Source organism: Leptonychotes weddellii, chromosome 4, assembly GCF_054177405.1.
Source record: "Leptonychotes weddellii isolate Sample4059 chromosome 4, ASM5417740v2, whole genome shotgun sequence".
Taxonomy (NCBI): domain Eukaryota; kingdom Metazoa; phylum Chordata; class Mammalia; order Carnivora; family Phocidae; genus Leptonychotes; species Leptonychotes weddellii.
The window spans coordinates 25,937,104-25,962,199 of record NC_138372.1 but is presented as its reverse complement, the minus strand read 5'-3'; the positions used below and the strand labels follow the sequence as shown (position 1 = coordinate 25,962,199).

Genomic DNA, 25,096 nt, shown 5'->3' with positions numbered 1-25,096 from the left:
GGCTTCTGACGGAGTTTACTTAATCATTTTTCTGTTGAAGGACATTGAGGCTGTTTCCAGTTTTTAGCTATTACAAACAATGCTTTGATAAACACCCTCGCGCGCTTCTCTTTATGCTCATGTACGGGTGTTTTTTCTAGGCTGGATAATGAGTTGCAGAATTGCTAGGTTGAAGGGCATGTGCGCTTTTAATTTTAAGAGATACTGCTGAATTACTTTTACAACCAGAAAAGGGCACTAACAATAAAGAACAAGAAGCAAAATGGCCCTGGTTTCCCATTCCCGGCCTCCCCAGCAGAACGCTAAGTAAATTGGTACTGAAGTGACAGCACATCAATGTTTGCTAAGCAGGCAGCTCCCTGAAGCATGGGTGCCCCTTCCCTGCCGGCTCCCCACAGCTCCGCCCACCGCTCCCCTCTCCCTGCTGCAGGTTCAGCCCTTACGAGTGGTATGACGCTCATCCTTGCAATCCCGGCTCCGAGGTGGTGGAAAACAACTTCACTCTGCTAAACAGCTTCTGGTTCGGGATGGGGTCCTTGATGCAGCAAGGTAGGTGCCTTGTCTCCCCAAGGCTCTCCTCTCAGGGGCGGGGGCGGGGGGTGCCTCCTCTCTTGAGCCTCAGACCTGCAGAGCTGCCAGCAGGTTGGAGACACCTGGAGACTCAGGCATGTATCCTTGTCCCAGGTCCCGGTCCTCCACCAGTCCTGTGGCTGGACTGGCTCAGGGTCTGAGGCTAAAGCAGAGAGGCCATCCCACCCATGACATGCAGGGCTCATCCCTAACCTCTCCTGCTGCAGTTGCAGTGGACATACGGCCTCCTTCTTGCTGGGGCCAACCCCACTGATGGCCCCATCACCTTAGACGCTGGCTGGCTCAAGTTGAGCGGAGGACGGGGGAGACTGGAGGCAGGGAGGCTGGGTGGGAGGCCATTGCAGAAATGAGAGGATGAGACCTGAACTGGGGTCATGGCCATGGGGGTAGAGGACAGAGATGGACTCTGAGAACTTCAGGATGTAGCAGGGACGGGACTTGGTGACCATCTGGCCGTGGGGAGCTTGGGAGTGAGAAGGGTCATGTTCCAGGTGGTGAGTGCATCAGGGATGGTATGCACAGAAGGACAGCATTTTCTTACATCCTCTAGAGGGAGGGCCAGTATGTTGCACCTGACCCTGGCCTGGTGGCCCACCCTGTGGCCAGATCTGCAGTTGCTCAAATGTCTCAGAAAGCAGAGCACCCTCACTGGCTGCAGAGACACCATGGGCTGAAGGGCAGGTGGCGGGAGAGGAGCCCCCCCACCACCACCAAGGAGGACCCCTCTCCCCAGCCTTGCTGGCCAGGAGCCACGAGCTCGTTGTCTCTGCCTGTCGAGTCGTATGTCCAGAGCCTCTTAACTCAAGGAATGGGATGGAGGGATGGGGATGGAACCAAAGTCTCTGCCTATGTTAGGATCCCACTAAGGGGCAGTGGGTGACAAGGAGGCAAGGAAGGGAAGGGGATCCAGGGGGCAAAGAATTCCCTGTCCCTCACTCACCTGTGTGTGTTCTCAAGGCCCAGTCCAAACCCTGGCCCTCAGTAGACATCCGTCAGCAAATGCCAAATGAATGCTATTATCCCAGCGTGTCCTGAGTGACCACTACGTGCCAAGCCCTGTGCTGGGCGCTTAAATGAAGGAGGAAGAAGGGAGAGAAATCTGCCCCCAACTCCAGCGATCTCCCAGCCACGACAGAGGCCAGTGCAGGGGTCTGGATAGGGATCCAGCAGAGCCTGGCACAGTCCACCAGGAAAACAAGTCATTCTCCCCTTGGAGGGGCAGCTCTTGCCCTAGGTTGGAGCAATCTGGCGGGGTTGGGAGGAGCAGGTAGATGGGGTTGCTTGTGGCCGGGTGGGGAGGGGCGCCTGGGGAGCCTCAGTGGTCTCCAGAGCTGGGAAGCCACAGGCGGCTTTCAGCGGAAGTGCCTCTTTCTGTCCCCGCTATTAATGAGTGTCCCGAAGCCTCACCTTGCTTCTTTGTCCATTATCCTTTCTCAGTGACAGTTGGGAGAGACCTGGAAGCCCCCCATTGCAATAATCGCTTCTCCTCGCCCTCCCCCGGCTGCTATTCAAAGCCCCGGCTCCTGATGCATTCCCCCACCGGTTTTGATTAGGAGGGAGAAAAATAGTTATGTATTTGAAAAACTCTCCTTTGAGTGTCATCCATATCAAAGCAGACACTTTCCAGATTGCAGGTCCAAATATTCTGGGAAGTTCAGGAGTCACTTGCTATTTAAATCTCTTGAAAGCCGCCTAGTTAATTACTTCAGTTAGAAGGTTTCATCTAAATTGTGCTCCACACCCAAGGTCGGGGAGGAAGAGGGATCTATTTCGGCAACGAGCTTCAAACAATGTTGATTTTTCTCCTCCAGCAAAGCACCAGCAGGCAATCTTGTGTTTGTATACTGCTTGTATCTGCAACACACTTTCTCCTGCAATTATATCGCTGCGGCCTCACGGTATTTGTGTGAGGCTGGGACAGAGGAAGGACCAGTCTCCAGGCTTTGCAGGGTCCCAGAGAGGGAAAGCGTCTGGCACAATCACACAGAGTTGGGAGCAGGATTCACTCCAGAGCCCCGGAGTTTCTACTGCCACCCATTCCAAACCGGGGACGGCAGGGGCTGACAAGCCTGTGAAATGTGCGTGTCGTTCTAGAGCAGTGGTTCTTAAATTTTAGCCTGCATCGGAACCACCTGGAGGGCTTCCCAAACCCAGATTGCTGGGCCCCACCCCTCAAGTGATGGATTCAGTAGAGCCTGGGGAGGGTCCTGAGAATGTGCATTGCTAACAAGTTCCCAGGATGTGCTTCTGCTGCTGCTGGTGGTCCGGGGGGCACATTGAGAACATCTGCCAAGCTGTTACTAGATTATCAGTGGAGTCTGTGACCCAGAGGGGCCTGAGCAGCCCTAGACCGTGTCAGGGACCACCTGCCTTCTCCATTCTCCCAGGGTCTGAACTGATGCCCAAAGCCCTGTCCACACGCATCATCGGGGGCATCTGGTGGTTCTTCACGCTCATCATCATCTCCTCCTACACGGCCAACCTGGCTGCCTTTCTGACTGTGGAGCGCATGGAATCGCCCATCGACTCTGCTGATGACCTGGCCAAGCAAACCAAAATCGAGTATGGGGCTGTCAAGGACGGGGCCACCATGACCTTCTTCAAGGTGAGACCCTCTCCCTCCCTTGCAGCACCATGAGCTGACCCTCCCACACCCTTCGCTCTCCATCCCTAACTTCACAGCATCAATGGGCCAGGAATCCCCAAGGCTCAGGCCATCCCTCCCTGTTTGAGACCAGTTGGCTTTGGGGAACTTTGATGAGGATGTGGCCACCTGAGTTGGTCCCGGCACAGATCCTACACATCTTCATACCTGGGACAAGCAGGGTAAATGTGCTGTTTTCTTCAATCCTCAGAGGATGGCAGGTGGAAGGATGAGGCTGGAAAAGGGAGAAGGAGAAGCGTGGCCCAGACACACAAACAGTTGTGGGGGCCAGGGGGCTCCCTGCCCTTGACTTAAGGTCTCTGTGGCATCCATGTCCCAAGAGCCTGGCCTGCCCTTGGCCATGAGCTCTCCACTACTGAGAGGGTAGCAAGGAGCACATCCTTCAAGGCAGGGAGGAGGTTAAAACTTGACCAAGCGTTTATGAACATTTCTTCGCACGTTACACTCTTAGACCACTGGTGTCCAGATAAAGCCCTCGTCACCTGCTCAGGTAGCTGTTCTGATGGGGATCTGGCCAGGGCTCTCCTGCTCCTCCTGCTTTGTAGGGTGTTGGCTCAGTTTCCCAAGGTTTTCACCTACTAGAGTAGCTAGGGTTTTCCTAACCCACTGATGGACCCTGAGAACCGGTAAATGTCCTTCTGGAAATGAATGTAAAAGTCACAGGAGCTACCACCACCAAGAGCTCACAGTGGGCCAGACTAATGGCTTTGGCCTCACTGAATCTTCATGACCAGTCCTGTGAGGTAGGCACTACGATTATTTCCACTTTACACATGTGGAAACTGAGGCTCAGAGTGATGAAGCAGGTTGTCCAAGAACTCACAGCTGAAGGGCCCAGGTCTGCCTTCCTCCAAAAGACCATGTTCTAGGCCACACTCAGACTTGAGTGTGCATCCCTATCACCTGGGAGGCTTGGGAAAACCCAGATTCCTGGGCCCCACCCTCTGGGTTAGTAGGTCTGGGGCAGGGCCAAGAATGCACATTTCTAGTGAGTTCCCAGGTGCTGGTGCTGCTGGTCCCTGGGCCACACTGAGAACCTCTGCTCTCATGGTTTCTCCAAAATGGTCAGGATCGGGAACTTGGGGGCCGTAGGTCCATTCATCCATTTATTTATTAGTCACTTGGAAGCCTGGGCCCTGGTTCCACATCCCCCAGCTCTGGTCTCCTTCCAGGCTAAGCCTCGGAGGGATGGACTGAGCCTCCAGCCGGGCCTGAAGGAGGCAAGGGGAGGGCAGCAAAGGATTGGGAGGGAAAGCCTCTCCCTCCTGCGCACCGGAGCCTCTCCAGCACTCTCCCCTCCCCTGGCCTCCCTGGGACCCTCCTTGAGGGTGGAAGCAGATGTTTAGTGAGGAGGAGAGAGAGAGGAAAAGGTCTCCCCTCCTGTGGTATTGCTGTTACCACCAAGAAGTGGCCAATGTGGCCTTCCTGAGAGGTCACTGTCAGGCATTCGGGGCGGATAGAAGCATTGTGATAGGCATGGTAGGAGCCCTCTGGGACCCTGGGTATGTGTTCGTGAGTGTGTGTGCAGGGGATGCCTGTGTGCGTGTGTGTGTGTGTGTGACAGTATATAATCCACAGAAACATGCATTTAGGTGTGTATGTGTACACACAGGGGCCCATGTACAAAGTCTACCTGTGCGGGTGTATGTGTGTCTTTGTGCTTGGGCAGGAGTATTTGCAAAAATCTGTACGTGTGCTGGCAAAGCACGTGTGTGCGCGCATCCCTGTGCTCCAGGCATGTGGATATGTGCCTTTGTGTGTATATAGGTTCTGTGTATATGTGCATGGAGATTATACGTGTGTCTATCTGCCTGAATGTCCCCACGGGCGTATCTAGACAAGTGAGCCTGGGGGATGGGCATCCGTGTGTGTCATAGGCCATGCATCTCTATGTGTAGCTTGTATGTGTGTGTGATGGCCCCTGCGTGCATGTGTCTGCATGTGCAATGGTTCGTGGGGGGGGGGTAGGTGCTCACGCTGCTGCAAGTGCGCCTGCTCGTACCTGTCCCCAGGCTGTGGCCCAGCCCTCTGACTGTGCCAGAGCGTCTCATGCATTACACATGAGCCCATCTCGAAGCAGGGCTCCCGATCAAAGGGAAGCGGCATAAATAAGCCTGGTGCAGGCTCATTGACGCGGATTGGATGCCCTTGCCTCCCTCCACGCTAAGATGCTCAGATTGGCTTCCAAGAGCCTGGTTCCAGCCCCCACCGCACTGCTGTCTTCAGCATCAAGCAGCGCCTCCAGCAGCCTGTTCCGCCCTCACGCACCTTCCCTGCATACTGTGCAGCCCGGAGGGCAGAGGAGGGACACCCATGCTGTCACCCAGCTGGGATGCCGGGGCCCCGGGGCCCATGCTTACAAGGGCTCCTGGCCAGAAACAGCAACTCCGCATCCCCTTGCAGAACCAACCCTGCTTTCCCGCTCTCCTGATCACCAGTTAATCCCCTTGGACATCTGGCGACATTGTCTCCTGCTTGAATTCGAGGGAAGCTCTTCTAGCTCAGGCTCCCTTATCACTGACAGCAGCAATGGGACCGCGTTGCAGGCAGAGAGGAGCTTGAATGTGGCGATATTAACCCCACCTCAGATCATGAGCTGGAAGCACAACACCCGCCCAGAAGTTCCCCAGACAAGCTTCCTTCCTCCCCACCCTACCAGCCCCCACCCTCCATAGCTGGGCTTTCCAGTCACACGTCCCCTTCCCAGTCCCCACTCCTCTCCCCCATGAGGTGGTAGCCTCCTCATTATCACTTTCAAGTTAGAGCTGGAAGGAAACCTGAGTTGAACCTGGAGAAACAGAGAGGGTGGGTGATTTGCCCATGATCACACAGCAGATCGGTGGTGGAAGCACGACGCGAGGTCAGATAATTCTGTGTGCACATGCAGCGCCCTCCCCCACACCCACTCTAGGGTCTTCTGGAGGGCTAGTCTTCCCCCCTGCCCATGAGTGGATGTGGCACTAAGCTTGAACAGGGACCAGCTTCAGGTGTAGCCACAGGATATCTAGGAGACATTGGCCAGGTCAACGGTAGTAGTAACATTTGTCGAGCACTTACTCGGTGCCGGCCACGTTCGGGCACTTGACCTGCATTCATGCATGTCATCCTCACAGCAACCCCAGACCGCAGAGACCATTATTATCATTCATCTCCATCCGACATCTGAGGAAGGTAGGCTCCAAAGTGACCTGAGTTCACACGGACTTACCTAAGATGGAGAGCTAGTGAAATGCCGAGCTGGGATCGGAACCCCGGTGGTCTGGCCGGAGCCCTCGCGCCCACCCTGCAGCCCGGGAGACGCACAGCTCCAGGCGGCCCGGCGCTCTGAAGGAAATTTCACTTGAAGAGTTGTTGGGGAGCGGCAGACCTCACAAACAGCATCTCCCGTGCTGTCCTCCCTCTGTCTGGGAAGATAAAAATTAATTAGGAGATGAAAAAGGAAGTCTTTGAAAGCACTGTATGGCTGTAAAAATATGTAGGCAAATGTAAAGGAGAACACTGGGGAAGCGTGTTCACTGGGCAGCTTTGAAGGGAGCCAGGCTGTATGAAGACGGCTTCTCCAAGGATTTAGCCCCCTTCCGTGTTGCGGTGGGGGGGGGGGGCCCGTCACGGCAGGAGGGACTGTGGGTGACGGACACCCACTCAGGGAAGAGACCAGAGCTGGGGCCCAAGGATCCCAGGCTCTCCGGGGCTCCAGCTTTGTCAAGCCCCCCACCCCCTTGCACAGCCTTTTCTGGCCCTAGCGATGGAGCCTGGAGAGGCCTTCCATCCAACGCCCCATCTTCCAGCTGCTCGGCCGACTCTTCCATGAGCTGGAAGGCTCACCCCATCTCAGCCTCCAGTTTCTCCTGGCCCATCTGCTGGCTGGTCTAGAATCAGAGCCCTGCCTTCAAGCAGAAGCAGGGCCCCCAAAACACAGGGGCCAAGCAGGATTCAGTGTCGTGCAGCCTGGCACGGTCAGGTCACCCTGGTCTTAAAAGTCAGACAGACCAGGACTTGAGTCCTGGGTGTTGGCTCTGCTGGGTGACCTGGGGTAAGTCCCTTTATTTCTCCCAGCCTCAATTTGTTCCCCTGTATGACACAGATACGGGTTCCCCGTACGCGGCAGTCAGCAAGAGGACTCAGTGCACTCCTGGGCATATGGTGGTTAGCCCAACGCCGGGCACACAGGTGCACTCGAGTCAGACGCCTCTTCAGCTGGTGGACCCAGAAGACTAGGAAGCAGGCTGGACCCTTTTCTTCTTTTGCCTTGTAGTCCCCAGAGGACTTAACCAGAGCACTTTGGAGAGGGACCAGCCAAGGGACACCTGGAGAATCCCCCTTTCTCCAAGTCACTCCAGATGGGGGACCATGGGCTTTGGGAAAGACCTTGGTGCCTCTCACAGGGTGGCCATCGGCCTCTGCTCAGAGCTAAGAACTCGGGAGGAGCCCCAAGACCCTCAGAATAGAAGAGACCCCGAGAGGGCAGGCCGAGGAGCAGGGACAGGTGCGGGGCTTGGCCCGTGGTGAGAGGAAGTGACTGAACACTCGAGGACCGCTCTGGGCCTTTCTATGGAACGGGGCTGATAATAGAACCCCCCTCGCAGAGTTATCGAGATGACGAAGTGGGATAATTCACGGAGACGGCGTAACAGAGTCACAGCGAGCACCTGACACAGAGTACACGCTGTAAGAAGTGCTAACCATTCTTATGGTTTTGTTGTTGAAAGTGGTGGTACACAGGCCTGCTCAGCCCCCAGACACGGTTTTGGGGACCATACACTGCTTACATTTTCTTGTGTGAGTTGCCAGCATTTTAAAATGGAGAGATTTTTGCATTTAAAATATTCACATTTCCAGCTTCTTGAAAATGTGAAGGATCTGGCATCACTGAGCTGCTCACCCGCGGAACAAGAGTTGTGGGAGCCAAGAGGCAGTAGCTTTCCCAGGCTCTCAGAATCCCACTCAGCGCTCCCTCCTTCCGTATTTATGGCTCCCCCCACCCCCCCCCGCCCCTGTCAGCACTGGGGTTTTCTACCCCGGGCATTGTGTCATTTAATTTCTGTAGAAACTCTGCACTGTAGAAATGATTATCCCTAGTTTCCAAATGAGAGAACAGAGCCTTCGAGAGAAATAATGTGATGCCAGCCACTCGTCCGGCACTTCGTAGGGACCGAGCTCTGTGCTCAGCTACCGCCCATTTTACAGATGTGGAAAATGAGGCTCAGAGATGGGACGTCACTGGCCTGTGGTTGCAGAAGGAGCTGGCCTTTGAACCCAGGTTGGCGTGACTCTAGAGTCCAAGCAGCAGAGGTGACCCCCTCCGGCTGCCTCCATCCCCAGCCTGCAGCCCTCCCCTCCTCTGCACCGGCCAGACAGCAGCCTGCCCCCCTGCCCCCGCCCCTGCACACACACACAAAAGCCTTGGGGCAGGCACCAACAGCAGGGGTTACTGCAGGACTGGAGGGTCAGTGAGTCTATCCAGGCAAGGTGGACTGCAATGGCAGGCCGAGGCAGCAGACTCAGGGAGGCCGCCTGGTCCCCACGGAAATAATCCCACAGACATGATTAACTGCTCAAGTATGTGGATCTGATAAGGCCAAAGCCTCCACACCCAGGGATAAGCAAGCCAATTGATTTGAGGAAAGGTTTCCTTTCCACCATGGAAAATACCCAAGGTCTCGCATGGAATCACATTGCCGCTGCCTCTCTGCACACGTTCCCTGGGATTCAGCTCCCTTTGAAATTGATAGATATTTTTATATATACCTATATACATTTTTCTTGTACAGAAATGTTAAAGTCTCAAGATTAAGTATCTTCAGTTGGGGAAAAATCAATTTACTTCTTTGAGGAGGCTGGAATTGAAAGTCGTGAGCCTGAAACTTACTTTCTTGCCAATTTTACTGATAAAAAAAGCCTCTCCGTCCTGGCACATCGCCCTGTATTGGCTGCTCCAAACAATTCCATTAATTGATTTGGGTGACTGGCCCTGAAGCAATGCTTATTAAGGTTCCCAGTGGAGCTGGGACAGGCAGGATGACGTGGGAGCCATAGCTCTGTGGGACCCCATTCCCTGGGGTGGTGATTATAGCTCAGGACAGTGACAGGAACTCTGGCCTCTGGTGACCAGGCCCAGGAGATGGGAGAGGGACCTGATGCTCCGGGAGGGGCCCCGGCTATATCCCTCCCTGCCTCAGCCCCACGCTGCTAGAGGGGAACTTTTCAGGGATGTGTCCTGGAATCACAGCATCTAGAAGACAGGAGGGAACTTAAAGGGAAGCAGAGACCATGAGTGGATGTGGTTGAGCATGGGAGCCCCAAGACACAGAGTAAGCATAGTCGGTGGCCATTCTCGGGGTGCGGATTTCAGAGCCACCTGCCTAAAGTTGGTGGAGGTATGAATTTGTTGACACTGGAGCTGGGAGAGCGGAACCGCTTGAAATCAGCATCACAGCCAGCTTCACTCTCTTCTCTCAACTGGCCCCAGCTCTCTGCTGTTCTTCCATCTCCCTCACTGCATTCCTTTACCCACTGGAGGCTTTTATGTGTCTTCCTCAAAGCCCATCGGCCTCAACAGCTCCCTGACCCTCAAAAGAAATTTCTGTCTGCATTTACCGTGGAGTATTACTGGAACGAACCTATGTTTTAATGTCGGAACCTGTTTCTACTCGACATGCCTGTGTAAAGGAAGAATGGGGTGTTGGGGGAGGATACAGGGAGGAGTTTGCAGAAAGAAGAGTTCTCATCCCTTTCTGAGACAGAAGGAGTGGGGCAGGGCTTCCTGAGTGGTTCATTGTCAAGTTACTTTTGCCAGTGTTTGAGATTTACTGATGGATGACTGGCTTCATGGGAGAGTGAGGTAGTGTGTAGGTAGTATGTGGGTGAGAACATGAACATGATGAATGAGAGGATGGTTGGATGGATGGATGGATGGATGGATGGATGGATGGATGGATGGATGGATAAATAAGTAAAAGGCTAGGTGGACAGTTGAGTGGTCAGTTGAATGAATTAGTGTGTAAGTAGTACGTGGGTGAGAACATGAACATAATGAATGAGAAGATGGATGGATGCATGGTTGGATGGATGCTTGGATAGAAGCAGGAGCAGGATAGAAGCTTCCTACCACAGTGAATCTGGGCAGGAACAGTCACAGAGTGAGAAAGGCCCTGAGGGATACAAGGAGCCAGAGGAGAGTCTGGTTGGATGGATGGATGGATGGCTGTATGATGCATGCATTAGGAGACCTAAGGGGAGCCCTGATGATCTCATCAACCCCCAGTTCCCATTGGAGAATTTGGAAGGCAGGAGAGACTGGGATGGAAAAGAGCTGAGGTGCTGGAGCCACTGATGGGGCAATAGTACTTAGTTATAGTGACCATGGGGGCCGAGTATCTGAGGAGCATGCGTCCCTGGCCCCAGGGAAGACTGGACTTGGATGATCTGATTAGAGGAATCATTGGAATCGATTATCTGAAAAAACAATGATTTGGGGCACAGCAGTAGCTTGTGTGTGTACGTGGTTCCGAGAGCAGATTACCTGGAACTTAGCGTCTTAAGGCAACAGCATTATGATCTCCCTGACTGGGTCAGGAAGCAGCACAGCTTAGCTGCGCCCTCTGCACGGGGTCCGGGACAGGCTGCAGTCAAGGTATTGGCTAAGGCTGTAGCCATCTCAAGGCTCTGCTTCCAAGCTCGCGCACGTGGTTGTTGGCGGTGTTCAGGTCCTCCTGCATTGTCGGACTGAGGGCTTCAGTTCTCTGCTCCTTGTTGGCTGGAGGCTGCCCTCTGTTCTTGGCCACGCGGGCCTCTCCACGGGGCGACTCACAGCACGCAGCCGGCTGTCATCAGAGCAGCTGGGGAGAGGAGCCAGAGAGAGTGCAAGCAAGAGCGTCAGACTCCTGTAACCTAATCTCAGAAGTGACATCCGATTGCTCCTAGGGGGCAGTTAAAACCAAGTCGCTAGTCCAGCCCACACGCAAGGGGAGGGGATTACACAAGGGCAGGAGTACCAGGGACAGGGATCATTGGAGCGGCATAGAAGCTTGGACAGAAGCTTCCTACCACAGTGCATCTGGGCAGGAACAGTCACAGAGTGAGAAAGGCCCTCAGGGACAAAAGGAGCCAGAGAAGGAGAGTCTGGACATCCGAAATTATGTCTGAGGAGTCAGAAAAGCTGGAAATCAGGAATGTTTTTAAGGGCAGGAGTAGCTAGTAGGGGAGTGTGTCTGGGGCCAGAGGAGGAGCTGGGTTGGGGAAGAGTAGCTGGCAAGAGAGAGTAGCTGGCGAGCACAGGTTTGAAGGTAAGCGCTCAAGAGGCGAGAGTAACCGATGGTAGAGTAGTTAATTGCACACAGGCCTGGCAGAAAGTAGGATGGCTGAGGACAGGAGGAGCTAGAAGCATCTGAGCCCTTCCAGGCCTTCGGCTTTGAGGCAGATAAATTTGCAGGTGGGACAATAGCTGCTTGTCTGTGAAGGTGCCCCCAGGCCCAGAGGAGGCATCACTGGCCCTTGATGGATTCTGGGTTCTGATAAAATTCCAAGTGGGGTCTTGCCTGCTGCTTCAGGGCTCCCTGCTCTCCCAGGCATGCTTGGGTCTCCAGGAGCCAGTTTTAGAGAGGATAGCCCTCACCAGAGCTGGAAAGCCCCTGGAGAATAGTAGATACACTTTCCTCCCAGCCACTGCCCCTGCCGCCTGGACTCCCAGCAGACACAGCTTCTTTCCCCATCCCCTACCCATCCCCCAGCCCTGCACCAGCCTGTCACGCACACCGGAGCTGGGCCGGGTGCCAATCAGACAGGCTGACATCACAGACAGGCACAGCTAGACTTGGAAGCAGCCGGGTACAATGGGGCCGGCAGAGCCACCTGCTCCCCTGGGATCTGTGGGGGCAGGGCCATTCCCTGCTGGGAGCAGGTAGCTGGCTGGCTATCATCTCCCGAGAAATCTCATGAATGCCATGCACCCTGATCTGCCCATTCTCCTCAGGCAGCAGGGGACATTCAACCTCGGGCCCCTCTCCTGGCCCCAGCACCTTCTCTGAATCTCCCCAGCCAAGCAGGACAAGCCCAGCAGCCCACCCCCTGGACCTCATCTTAGGGATGCTAGTTCTGCTCATCCATCAGCGTCCAGCCTGGAATGCTTTGGGGACAGTCACAGTAAGGAGATAAGGGGCCTGCCGACCACGTGCTCTGACAGGCCCCCCTTCTCACTCCGCTCCTTAATGAAGTCCAATAGACAGAAACCCTTGTCTTCCCTTGGAACACAGTACACAGGAGGGGCCCCCTTTGGTTGAAGTGGGAGCGGGGGCCCAGAACCCACCAAGCTTTGCCTTCATTGGCAGCCACCTCTCCCTCTCTATCTTCACAGATTTTTCTGTGAGGCAGTGACAGCTAAGTGGTTGGGAACATGGGCTCTAGAGCCAGATGGCCTGGGTTGGAAGCTTAACTTTGCTACTTAGTGTCTGAGTAACCTTGGGCAAGTGACTTAGCCATGGCTTCAGTTTCTGTAAAATGGAGCTAAGGGTCCTATGATTGTTGTGAAGAATCAGTGAGTTAATGCAGATAAAGCTCTTAGAACAGGGCCGGCACATGGGAACCTTTAATAAAGGTTAGAGAAAGAAAATGCATTTTTTAAAAAACCAGTCTGAAAACCACCGTGCCATGGCAAAGAGCTAGGGGTTTCTAGGTAAGTGGGCCTGAGTCTGAATCCTGGCTTCATCCCTTACCAACTGTGTGTTTTGAGACCTCCCCTCCCAGGGCCTCAGTTTCCACAGCTGAGCAAGGGGTGGCCTTCCCTCCCATCAGAGGGTTTTAGACAGAGTTCAGGGACCAGAGCCCTGTTAAGTGGGGTGCGGGGTGCTTGGCCCCTGATGTGCTCAGTAACTGTGTGCATCACCCCTCCCATCGTGGCCCAGAAATCCAAGATCTCCACCTTTGAGAAAATGTGGGCCTTCATGAGCAGCAAGCCATCAGCGCTGGTGAAGAACAACGAGGAGGGCATCCAGAGGACCCTGACGGCAGACTATGCACTGCTCATGGAGTCCACGACCATCGAGTACGTCACCCAGAGGAACTGCAACCTTACCCAGATCGGGGGCCTCATCGACTCCAAGGGCTACGGCATTGGCACGCCCATGGGTGAGCAAGGGGCTGCAGGCGGGTGAGAGGGTTGGGGGGACAGAGGATGACTGGGGCCCCCACAGCTACTCATGCACCCCATCTCCTGCTCCCTCTCCCAGCTCATCCCATTGAGCCTCAAAAGGTGTCATCTCTTCAACCCAGAGACAAAGCAGTAGAGTCACAACCTTGCGAGGTCAGCCTCGGCCTAAGCAGAGGAGAGCTGGGGCCAGCACCGAGGTAGGGGGTCGGTTCAGAGGTCATGCCTGCTCTCTCTGACCTCACCCGTCGATGCAGCCCTGATACACGGGGCCTGCCAGGGGCCGACGGAGACAGGGACTCCTTGGCAAGACTCCCACCCCCAATCAGGACCTTGCTCCCACCCAGACACCATAGAAAGATTCCAAGAGGGGCCTTTAGGAGCTTATGGAGAGGCTAGTGATGGTGGCCGGCGCTGTCCAGGGTGCTGACAGGGGCACATGCACAGGGACTGAGTGCCCCTGCCAGCCCGCTCCCCACTCCCCCACTCAGGCTCCCCGTACCGGGACAAGATCACCATCGCCATCCTGCAGCTGCAGGAGGAGGACAAGCTGCACATCATGAAGGAGAAGTGGTGGAGAGGCAACGGGTGTCCCGAGGAGGAGAACAAAGAGGCCAGCGCCCTGGGTATCCAGAAGATCGGGGGCATCTTCATCGTCCTGGCCGCCGGGCTGGTCCTGTCTGTGCTGGTGGCTGTGGGCGAGTTTGTGTACAAGCTCCGTAAAACAGCAGAGCGAGAGCAGGTAAGCCTCAAGAACCGGGGCCTGCATGGGGAAAGGAGGGAGTGGGGAGCACAGGGTGTGAGCCGGGTTCACACCTCCCAGGCACGCATGGTGTCTGAGCCAGCCCTGCCTTGGCTCCAGCAGGAGGCTTGCCAGCCCCACCTCTGCTCTGACTCTGAGCACACATCCCCACCACTGTGGCTCCAGGCCAGGCCAAGCCCCCTCCTCTCCAGCTGGCCCATGCAAAAGCCTCCACTCTGGCCTTCCTGCCTCGTCTCTCCCATCCGCTCTCCAAACACAGCCAGGGCCCTATTTAACACTTCATTCAAACCATGTCATTCCCCTGCAGAAAACCCTCCAGGGTAATTGTTGAAGCTGGGTGATGGTTACATGGGACTTCATTATACTGCTCTCTCTACTTCTGCATATAGTTGGAAATTTCCATAATCAAAAGTTTAAAAAAGAAAGGAATGTTAAGAGGTCTGGCCCAAGCATCCAGGCAGTAGAACTCTGCTCAACCCATCTGATTAATTCAAGTGTGGTTGAGCAGTGGTTCTGGGTCCTGGTAGCAAATTAGAATCACAAGGAGAGAGTTTTTTAAGTGCTGATGCCCTGGCCTCACTCCCAGAGACTGTTTTAATTGGTCTGTGGCAGAGCCTGGCATTGGTGTCTTAAGAAAGTGTACTTACAGGGTGATTTAAATGTGCACGTGAGGGCGCCTGGGTGGCTCAGTCGGTTAAGCGTCTGCCTTCGGCTCAGGTCATGATCCTGGGGTCCTGGGATCGAGCCCTGCGTCGGGTTCCCTGCTCAGCGGGAAGCCTGCTTCTCCCTCTCCCTCTGCCTCCCACTCCCCCTGCTTGTGCTCTCTCTCTCTCTGTCTGTCAAATGAATAAATAAAATCATTTAAAAAATGAAAATTTAAAAAAATCAATGAGCATGTGGGTTGAGGGCCTCTGGGCTGGGGGGAGGCGCCTCTCACAGGGAGGTTCAAAGGGACACAGGGCCAGTGTGGAAGGAGATTGTAGGTATGTCCTATATGGAGGGGAACATTCAAAACAGGTACTTTTTACATCCATCAGAAATGAAATGGGGTCCTTTATAATCGGTAAGCCAGAGTCAGCAAAGAGGAAGGGGAAAGATCATTCTTGTGTCACAGTTCTTATGGGCATGAGGAAAGGGACATGCTCCAGTCTTGCTGGGAGCAGTCCATGCGTACGTTTCTGGAAAGCAGCTTTGCAGTGTGGACAGTCTTAAAAGTGGCCACACATTTTGACAGTGAATTTCTACTTTTAGAAATGCACCCGATGGAAGTGGCCAGTTTTATTTACAAGGATATTCAATGAAGTGTTAATTAGCACATGAAAAATGGAGGGGAATATCCCCCTCAATGTCCAATAATAAAGAAGGGCTAAAAAAAATTACAATACATTAAAAAAGAACAACCAAATTCTTTAGGAATTCCCATTACAATTGGAATGAGCTCCACAATCCACTGAAAAGCCAACAACAAGATCTGGTCCTAGCCCACTTGTCTGACTTTCTCCTTCCCACGTTCCCCTCCCTCACTCTCCTCCACACACACTGGCCTCCTCTTTAGTCCTTAACGCACCAAACACCTTTTAGCCCCAGGCCTTTTGCATATGCTGTTCCATGTACCTGCAATGCTCTTCCCACCCACCCCCACCCCCACCCCGAGCACCATATTATTGGCATGTTCTGGTCATTCAGGTTTCAGATGAAATGCCACCTCTCAAGGACCCTTCCCCACCTGGCCCCACCCCCGATGCCCCTCTATCTCATTCCACTGCTTTGTTCTCTTAACAACACTTACCGTGCTCCGAAGTGATTTATTTGTTTGCATGTTTATTACTTGTCTCTATCACATCATAGACCAGAATCTCCCTGAGGGCTGGGACCTGCCTTTTTCACGTCTGTTTGCCTGACACCTAGAACAGCGCGTGGCACATAGTAGGGCCTTAGTAAATATTTTCAGAATGAATAACTGCAGGTGAGGAGGGTTGCCATTCTGTGTTTGGTGGGCGGACAAGGGGAAGTGAGTAAGAGGCAGAGCCAGAATTGAGAATCTCCCCGCCCTCCCCTCCCCCGCACAGCCTTGTCACAGCTGCCTGGGGGCTCCTGTGAGGACCTCACCATGCAAATGGAGCCATCAACAGCCCCCACTGCCTTCCAGACAAGCCACAGGACAGCCTCTGGCCATGGGTCTCCTAGGAGCCCCCGCCGTCAGATACCTGCAGGCAAAGCATAGGGACCCAGGCCAGAAACCACTGCCACCCAGCTGCCCTGCAGGGACCTGCCTCCCACTTGCACACCTTGAGAAACGTGCCGGACTGTCCGTGTGGGAGCGTGGTGATTCTGCCCGTAGTGGGAAGCCCTCCCAGGGGAAAGGTTACCCATACATTCATCAGGTGTTTCTTAAGCCTGACCCTGTTCCAGGCCTAGTGCTGGGAGCTGGGCTTACAGGGATGAAACTGGCTGGTTCCTGCCCTCAGAATCTAGTGGAGAAAAATCAGGCAGGTCAAACTCCTCAAACTTTAATGTGCACGCCCATCAGAACCTCAGTTTGCTCATCTGGGAAATGGGGATAGGATGATACTACCTGCCCTGTCTACCTTAGTCTCCAAACAAGAACGTAACGCTCTGTAGGCTGCCTCATAAACTGGTCATCTTGAGTGGGCAGAGGGTGGGTGGCCTAAAGGTGAGAGCGAGACAGGCAGCCTTGACACCAGCCTTGGGAGGAAGGGGAGGAGCTGGCTGGGGTTGCAAGGCCGGGCCTCACCCATGTGCCCCTTGCCCTCCCACCCCACCCCAGCGTTCCTTCTGCAGCACGGTAGCCGATGAGATCCGTTTCTCCCTTACCTGCCAGCGTCGGGTCAAGCACAAGCCGCAGCCTCCCATGATGGTCAAGACTGACGCTGTCATCAACATGCACACGTTCAACGACCGCCGGCTTCCAGGCAAGGACAGCATGGCCTGCAGCACATCATTGGCCCCTGTATTCCCCTAGGCACAGGTGGGGTGGGGACCGAAGGCCTGGGGGCAGGGCAGAGGAAAGCAAGGAGACTGGAAGGCACCTCCCCTGTGCCCACACTGGGCTTGGGGGCCAGAGCTGCTGCCTGCCTGCTGAGCCAGGAGCCCTCTGCCCTTACCTCCCAGGAAACAGCAGGCCCCTAGGCCAGCTGCTTGGGCCTCACTCGCCTCTCATTTCTTCTGTGGGTTTCTAAAGCTGCCAGCCGAGACAGCCAAGGCCAAAGGAAGCACATGCCTCTCTCAGGCCAAACTCACCTGCCCCTCAACTCTCCTTGACAGTCAGAAGTTCCTACCACGGCCTTGCTGAGGCCAAAGAAAATGGGAAACAGCTCGTATGTTGCCTCTCCTTCCCCCATGAGCCCAGGCCTCCTGGGCCATGACCGTGAGACCAGAGACACAAACCTTGGGCACCTTAAGGATTGTAGTGTGGCTACCAATTGGAGCTGAAGATGGGGGATGGCCGCCCCACATGTCTTGGGCAGAAGGAAGACTTCATCCCTTAGGGGCTGCTCACATAGTCTTGGTCTCTTGGACTTGGCACCATGTATGGCAGCCTCCATCTTGGCAAAGTTGAAGGCAGAGAGCCCCATAGAAGAAAAGAGGAGTTTGGGGTATGGGAGAGAGGAAAATGCACAAAGGCCGCCATTTTGAATTCTTATGGACGATGTCCCAGTTGTTCCCATTCCTCAAGGAGGTCTCCAGGAGTATAAAGTGGAGGAGTGGTCAGAGCAAATTTTCTACTTTCTGGCCAGAAGATAGAGGACCCCCTGAATCTCTCAGAAAGGGTGACCAGAGATTCAGCCGATATTTGAAGCCAGAGGAACAGTGGATTCCATGGAAATCCCATAGGCCCTTGAGCCATTGGGTCTTATTTTGCTGGTTAATGAGCTGTTTTCTAAACCCTAGTGGCATTTGAGAGCTTGGGCTCTTTGCCATCTACTCATCAGCAACTCCCCATTCCTGGCCAGTTGACCTTGACCTCCTTCTGTCACCTTGGAAGGAGAAGAGAAGCCTAGATTGAAGTGAAAGTCCTGACCCCCCCCCCAAAAGAGGGATACAGGTCCTATGGCACAGGCTAACTTTGGGGTTGATGGGGAAGGCCAGGAAGGCCCTCAAGAACTCTTGGCCTCCTGAACTTGCCAAACCTAAAGATGTTCCCCAGAAAGGAAAGTGTTCAGGGACAGGGTATCAGAGCTCATAGAGGCCCCAAGGGTGGGGAAAGAAAAGCTGCCTCCTGGAGAATTAACCAAAGACCCCACATAGAGAGACAGGCCATCTAGGCCCCGATCTCTTGTCCAGAGCAGCTTGGACCTAGTGGGGCTTGGGGGTATAGCAAAGAAATAGTAGCAGATGGGGTACCAGTGAGGGCCAGACCAGATGACTTGTGGGTTCCAGCTAGGTAGGATGGATGCTCTAGAAGTCTGTGACTTTAAGATTCTGGAAAAAGAATGAGACATGGAAGGTTTAGGAGCAAAGTGTCCTTAAAGAGACTACGACGGGACCAGCAAAGCTTCCCATTGCTAAGGGTGAAAGGCAGTCTCGGAACAGGGGAGGGAAGGCTGGAGATTCCGGATGGGGACCCAGAAGACACTATTATCCCCCTCCCCCCTCTCTCCTGTTTCTGCCTGGGGAGTCTGGTTAAGGAAGAGCTACATTTAGATCTCAAGGACCTTCTCAGCTGGGGTGAAGGATAATCTTTAGCTCCCCCCAGGGACTCCCAAAGCAGGAGAGCGCAGTGGGCTCATGTGATAAATACCGTTCCTCCTCCAAACTGTGAGCTGCAGGACCAAACCAGCTGGTTCCCACCCTCCCAGCAGCTCCAACAGGCTGTGTGCTGGGTAGGTGGGAGAAGGGAGCTGGACGCACAGCATCGCCAACACACGTAATGACGGGAGAAGCCATGCTGTCGTGAGCTCGTGTGTGGGAGTGCGTGTGTGCACGCATATATGTGTATCTGTGTGTGTGTGAGCCCTAGGGCTGGGGCTGAGGGACAGATTTGGACATCAAACAGAGTCCAGGACATGCAATAGTAGAACCCTTCAGGTTCTGACGTGTGTGTGCACACATGTGTGTGAATTTGGGATGAGGGAGACAAATCTGGACAAGCAGCAGAGCCCCATACATGTAAAAACAGGAGAAGCCATGTCTTACTGGGGTCCTGGGCAGTATATACATGTATACACGCATGCACGAGTGTGTATGCTTATGTGTGCCTGTGTGTGCACGCACGCATGGGGGTACATTTTGCACCCATGGCAGAGGGTGGAGAACAGGATAAAACCCGCAGTGTTGCCAAATGTTTAAAAGGAGAAGCCATGTCATTGAGGGGTCCCCGTGTGAGCACGTGTGCACCTGTGTGTGGGGGCGTGCGTTTGCAGCGGAGAGCAGGACGGAGGACAGAACCAGAGAGCTGTGCGGTACAGATCAGTGCATGTGTGCAAGGAGCCATGTGGCCCTGGAATTTCTTGGGAGGAGGCATGCTCACACATGGGTGTGCAAACTCACCCATGTGTTCCAGCTCACAGCAGGAGCAGAAATGGACAATCAGGAAGGCAGGGAATCAGGGTCTGTTTGCACTTCTGTTGGTAGGGAGAGATCATTTGTCACAAGGATTTGGCGAGACAGTGGGCTTTTGTGTACGATGCTCCATGAGCGAGTCGTGTTCTTCTGAGGCTGCACACGAACACAGGCTGATGGGGGAAGAAAGAAGCGGCGTGGGTTTGGGAAGATGTTTCATCAGCGGAATGAAGAATAGTGGCTATTGGAGGCACAATTCAATTAGGGAAATCCCCCAAAAGGTACTAAAATGATTTTTAGACTTGTAAGTGAAGGTGGGGTGACATGTTGCCCGACTCCCCCCGCCACTCAAGCCTTATGTCTGTGTGTGTGACTCATGTTCAAACTCTGGCTGGTGTCCTTGGTTTGCCTTCGAGACCAGCCCAGTGTTCAAAACGCAGTGGGGACTGCTTCTGCCCAAGTGGCAGCCGTGTCTCTCCCCGGGTTCCGAAGGTGCTAGCTGGTACTACTATGCCGGCCGGAGTGGGGAGGGGAGAAGGTGTTTGCGTCGAGGCGGATCAAGAGGAATGAAAGGCAAAGTCAACCGTGGCAGCAAGTGCGCACGTGCACTGCAGAGGGTGCGAGGGGCACGTCCACGCACGGCAGCACCGAGGTTGGCTGTGGAAGCGTCAGAGCTGGTTTCAATAGGACAGAAGACGGGACTTGCCCCAGCAGGTGCTGGACTGTCCTTGTCGGGCCCCACATGCCTGCCCTTAACAAGATTGCCCCCACCTCCCACCCTCAGCTCCCACCCGAAATGCCAGTGCCTCCTCTCAGCCAGCTAAGACTGGCCAAACTGAGGGGCAGCAGTGAGCAGACCCCCCCCACACACACACACACCCTGCCAGTCACCAGGGCCCTGGGGCTTTCGGACGATGAACCCTCCTCCTCCTCTCTCTCCCCTTGACCTCTTACTGGTCTCTCTGCTATGGACAGATGAGAAAACCCTGACCGCTTGGTCACCACTCAGGTGGCCCCACTCTGCAAGTGTCTTTCAAGAGGAATCATGCTCTCGTGGCGGATGAGCTGACTCTGAATCTTTGAAGGGTTGGAGGGCCTCCCCCACCCACTGCCCAGCCAAGACTGCCCCAACTAGAAGAGCACATCCTGTCCCCCTCCCCAATGCACTTGCAGACAGAAGTGATGGCCCAGGATGGGGGAGGGGGCTGGCGGGGCTGGACGAAGTTTCCACGTGGTGAGAAGAGCCGGGCTGGCGCTCGCTGAGAACAGAGGCTCCCTCCCTGCCTTTCCCAGGGCTGCGCTGTGGACGTCCGCAAGCGGCTGCTTCATCCCTAGGCATGAAGCCGGGCCCTTCCCAAGCCATTCTCAGCTATCTGCACAAACAGCTGGAAACTGGCCAAACTCTGGCCCATGTCTGGACTGGTCTGGTGTGGACAGCCATCTGGAGGGGCCTTGTGATCTGGACAAACAGCTGGATGGACTTAAACATCTGGGATGGGCCCAGCCCCGTGGACAGATGCAAGGAATGAGCTCAATTCTGTCGACAGGTCTTGAGCAGACACATCTGGAACAGTCTCCCCGACGGGACGGACACAGCTGGAAGGGGCCCTGCTGCTTGCCACGGTAGAAGGGCCCTGCCCCGAGTCCCCATGCCAGTTTGAATCGAGCTCTCATTTTTCAATCCTGGATTTGCCCCGGAGTTAGAATTTCAGAGCTAAGGCCATATGTGAAGTCACAAAACTGTTTTTGGTAGAAGGTTAATGTTCTGTACAATATATATATGAATGTAAAAAGATATATATATATGCTGTATATATATATATATATATATATATGCACAGTGTATATATGACCTGTAGCCCATGTGTATACGCACCCTTCCCCGCACGTCTGCACACAGAGTGTACGTAACCCAGCCAGTACGGGTGGGGACCAGGTGAGGGATGGGGTGACAGCAGCCAAGTCTGGAATGGAGGTCACCTGGGGCAGGGGCCCCGTGGGGATGGGGAAGGCCCTGCATACATCAGAGCTCTGGACCGAACCACAGGGGCTGGCAGATGGGCCTTGCCCAGCAGTGCCTCCTGGCGAGGGGCAGGAGAGACTCAGTGGCCTTGTCTCCATCTGAGAGTGTCTGAGGCAGGACAGCAAGCAAGGCCTGTGTCTGGGGAATCATGTCAAGCTGGCACTTGGCTCCGAGACCTGTGCTTGTCACAGTGTCCAGATAGGTGTCAGGCTCCACCTGGAATATCCTAAAAGGCTGGAACGTTCTAGGTGGCAGAGGCCTCTGCCTCAGATTCCCACCCACATACAAAGGCACAGTTCACAGCTAGGGAAAATGCTTTTTAAAGAGAATGGCCCCAAAGGCATTGTCCACATGCCAGTGCAATGTCCCTGTGCCCTACTCACTGGCCCTGTCCCGTCGTCTGCCTTCTAGAACAGAAGACCTCCAGTCACCCTGCAGTGCGTCTCTATTTTACAGATCAAAACACTGGGGCCTCCAGCCTCAGGGCAGCAGCTGTAGTAACGACAGCAGGCTTGTCCCACTGCAGACAACCTCCCCAGGCCCATCTGACCCAGAGGCTAGCTGTTAGCAAGTGACCAAGGAGCCAGAGATGTGAAGGGTGCAGTGACGCCAGGGGAAAGAGAAGCCAGCAAGGCCCTCCTGCCCTAGCACTGCCCAAGCCATCTGTCTGCCTTCCCTCCCCCGCTCCATCTCCCCCAGCAGGGCAGTGGGCAGGGCGCACCCCCTCCGGACCTGCCCGTGGCCCTGCCCCTCCCCGCTCCTCCTGGACCTCATGATCCCAGTCCTTTAGCTAGCAGTCCTGCCCCTGCCACTGGTCAGAGCACCTCTGGAATCTGCAAGAGAGAAGACACCTGGAGTGAGCTTCCGTGTGGTCGGCAGCTTGCCTTCTGCTTGGGCCCCATGCGTCAGGCTGGTGTGCACTTAATCTGCCTCTGGGGCCTCCTCCCCCGCCGCCAGAGCACATCTGAATCCAGCCCCCTGAGGAGGGGCCTGTCCTGGCTCCAGGGGCCCACATGCCACTGTGCTCCAAACCCCCACCCCATCTCTGCCTGGGCCTCCCTTGTCGGGGACTTGGGTTCGCAGCCCCAGGGCTGAGCCCCCAGACAGCGCCATGCGAGACCCTTGGCCTGCCCCACCACCCAGACCAGAGTGCCTGGATGCCCCCCACTCCCACTCGACATGGTTCCCACACACTGGTCTCTGGGCCATTCAGGGGATGCCCTTTGTGGACATGCAGAATTTCTATGAATATAGTTTTTTGTAAACATTTTGTAACAATTTGGGTTTCATAGTAACTGTGTTACTTGCCAATCATTCTAGGCTGATGTAAATAACTTTCCAAACAAATCTGATTATTTTCCTTTTTAAGACACTGTGATATATCAAAGTGCACAGTTTGCTGTATGAAGTAATATGGTTTTAAATTTTAAATAAAGAAATGTTTCTAGAAAACAGTGTCCACTTGAGGTGTGTTTTCTGCTCCTCTTTGTCCTTCAAACCAGAGGGTGCCGGGCAGCTGAGCCACCTTCACCCCTAGGCTGACTGTGTCCCGGGCAGGAGACCCTGGTGATGGGCGGGTGGGGGACTCCAGCTCAGGCCCCTGGTTCCTGTTTCAGATGACAAGGGTGAGGCGTCCATCCTTGACATTGTCTTTTTTTTTTTTTTTTAAGATTTTATTTATTTATTTGTCAGAGAGAGAGAGAGCACAAGCGAGGAGAGGGGCAGAGGCAGAGGGAGAAGCAGGCTCCCCGCCAAGCAGGGAGCACGATGCGGGGCTCGATCCCAGGACCCTGAGATCATGACCTGAGCTGAAGGCAGACGCTTAACCATCTGAGGCACCCAGGCGCCCCATCCTTGACATTGTCTTAACCTCTGTCTTCTCGTGGGCACATGTGTCCCCAACGCCTCATCATCCACAGAGCTACCCTGCTAGTAGTCATGTCCTTATGTGACCCTGTCCCCTTGGCCACAGCTGGGGGTGTCAGGTGGGCCTCTTCTCCAAGCTTGGCCATCAGAGATCTTGCCTTAGCTTTTTCAAAGTGGAAATAAGGAAGCTGTAAGTCGGTCACTCCCGGGAGCTGGATACTGTACACATAACCAACGCTCAGGACAGGGCACTTTAAGCAGGAAGGGACTGAACACAGATGTTTACAAAACCAGTGGAAGAGAAGAGGTAACGAGGCCCAGCTGGGCCTCCAGTGGCTCCCAGAACAACATAGAACTGACCCATCCCGGGAGTAGCCACATCTGAGACTCTGGGCCTAGAGCTATGAGATGAGAGCGCACCCCAGGGCTGCCATCCGGGGCTCAGCAAGCCTGGGTCAGGAAGGTGCTGCCATTGCTGTCCCCATCATGTTACTTCTCACCACCCCGGAAGCAATCCTGCTGAAAACCCTCACGTTTCCATGACAGAGACAGCCCAAAAGGAGGGGGCAGGAAGATGGACTCTGCCTCTCTTCTGCTTTCTATATCTCATGCAAACGTCAACCTGGTAGAGACTAATTTGCATCCAGAACCCTCCATGCCCCCCTATGACACCATCATAATCATAATAAGTCATAATATTTATCAAGCACGTCCTACATGGCAGGTGCTAGGCTAAGCTCTTGACATACATTATCTCCTTTACCGCTTGCCTCAGAACCTGACACAGCTCAAACCCGATTCTCTATGATCTTTCAGTCCAAATCTCCACCATCATTGACTCAGTATCTTAGTGTCCCCATTCTAATTCCCTGGAGAGTGACTATTATTGGACCAGCTCTGGTTAGTTGGTCACCTGTGAGCCAATCAGCTGTGGTTAGCAGGAGTGAAGGGTCACATAATCATAGTACCCAGGCTCTTTGCTTTAGGAGGACTGAGAAAATCCAAAATTCCGAGGAAATCTATATGGGTTGAGCAGTCCTCCTAAAATATCCACCCTCTTATTTCATCAGTGCAAGTGCCAAGTCAAGGCCCCAGAAATCCCTATAGAATGGAGAGGAGGCCAGGACCCAGTGGGCTACGGTATCTGAGAACTCTGGTCTAGCCTGCAGCCACAACCCAGGAAGAGGCTTTGGGTCTAAGCCAGGGAAGAGGCAGGTAGAGGCCCTGAGTTGAAGGACATCTGTCAGCCATTGGGAGGCAGAGGTAAAGTCCATCACTTAGGAGTGAACACACTGGGGTTCAGGATGGACTCCAGGTCCAGCAGGGAGTAGGATAATGTGGAGAAGACAGAGGGAATAGACCTGGTAGGAATGAGGCCCACATTAGGGATGAAGGAACAGGTAGATTACCCACTCATCCATCCATCCATCTATCCGTCCGTCCATCTATCCATCCATCTATCCATCCATCTATCCATCCATCCATCCATCCATCCATCCATCCATCCATCTATCCATCCATCTA

General features: G+C 54.3%; 1 protein-coding gene across 3 annotated transcripts in view; it reads left to right on the top strand.

The window, feature by feature from the left end:
* The window catches only part of GRIK3 (glutamate ionotropic receptor kainate type subunit 3), a 219,308-nt gene extending 196,192 nt beyond the window's left edge, over window positions 1-23,116 (top strand). For 2 of the 3 annotated variants that reach the window (XM_081818103.1, XM_081818101.1), the window contains exons 12-16: window positions 431-549; window positions 2,979-3,196; window positions 13,156-13,378; window positions 13,889-14,139; window positions 16,949-23,116. In XM_081818103.1, coding sequence (XP_081674229.1) covers window positions 431-549; window positions 2,979-3,196; window positions 13,156-13,378; window positions 13,889-14,139; window positions 16,949-17,143 — 1,006 coding nt within the window. In that variant the 3' untranslated portion in view covers window positions 17,144-23,116. Of the gene's footprint in view, window positions 1-430; window positions 550-2,978; window positions 3,197-13,155; window positions 13,379-13,888; window positions 14,140-14,809; window positions 14,985-16,948 lie in introns of those variants that run through there. The other variant, XM_081818102.1, reaches the window with a different exon arrangement.
* Window positions 23,117-25,096: the final 1,980 nt, after the last annotated feature.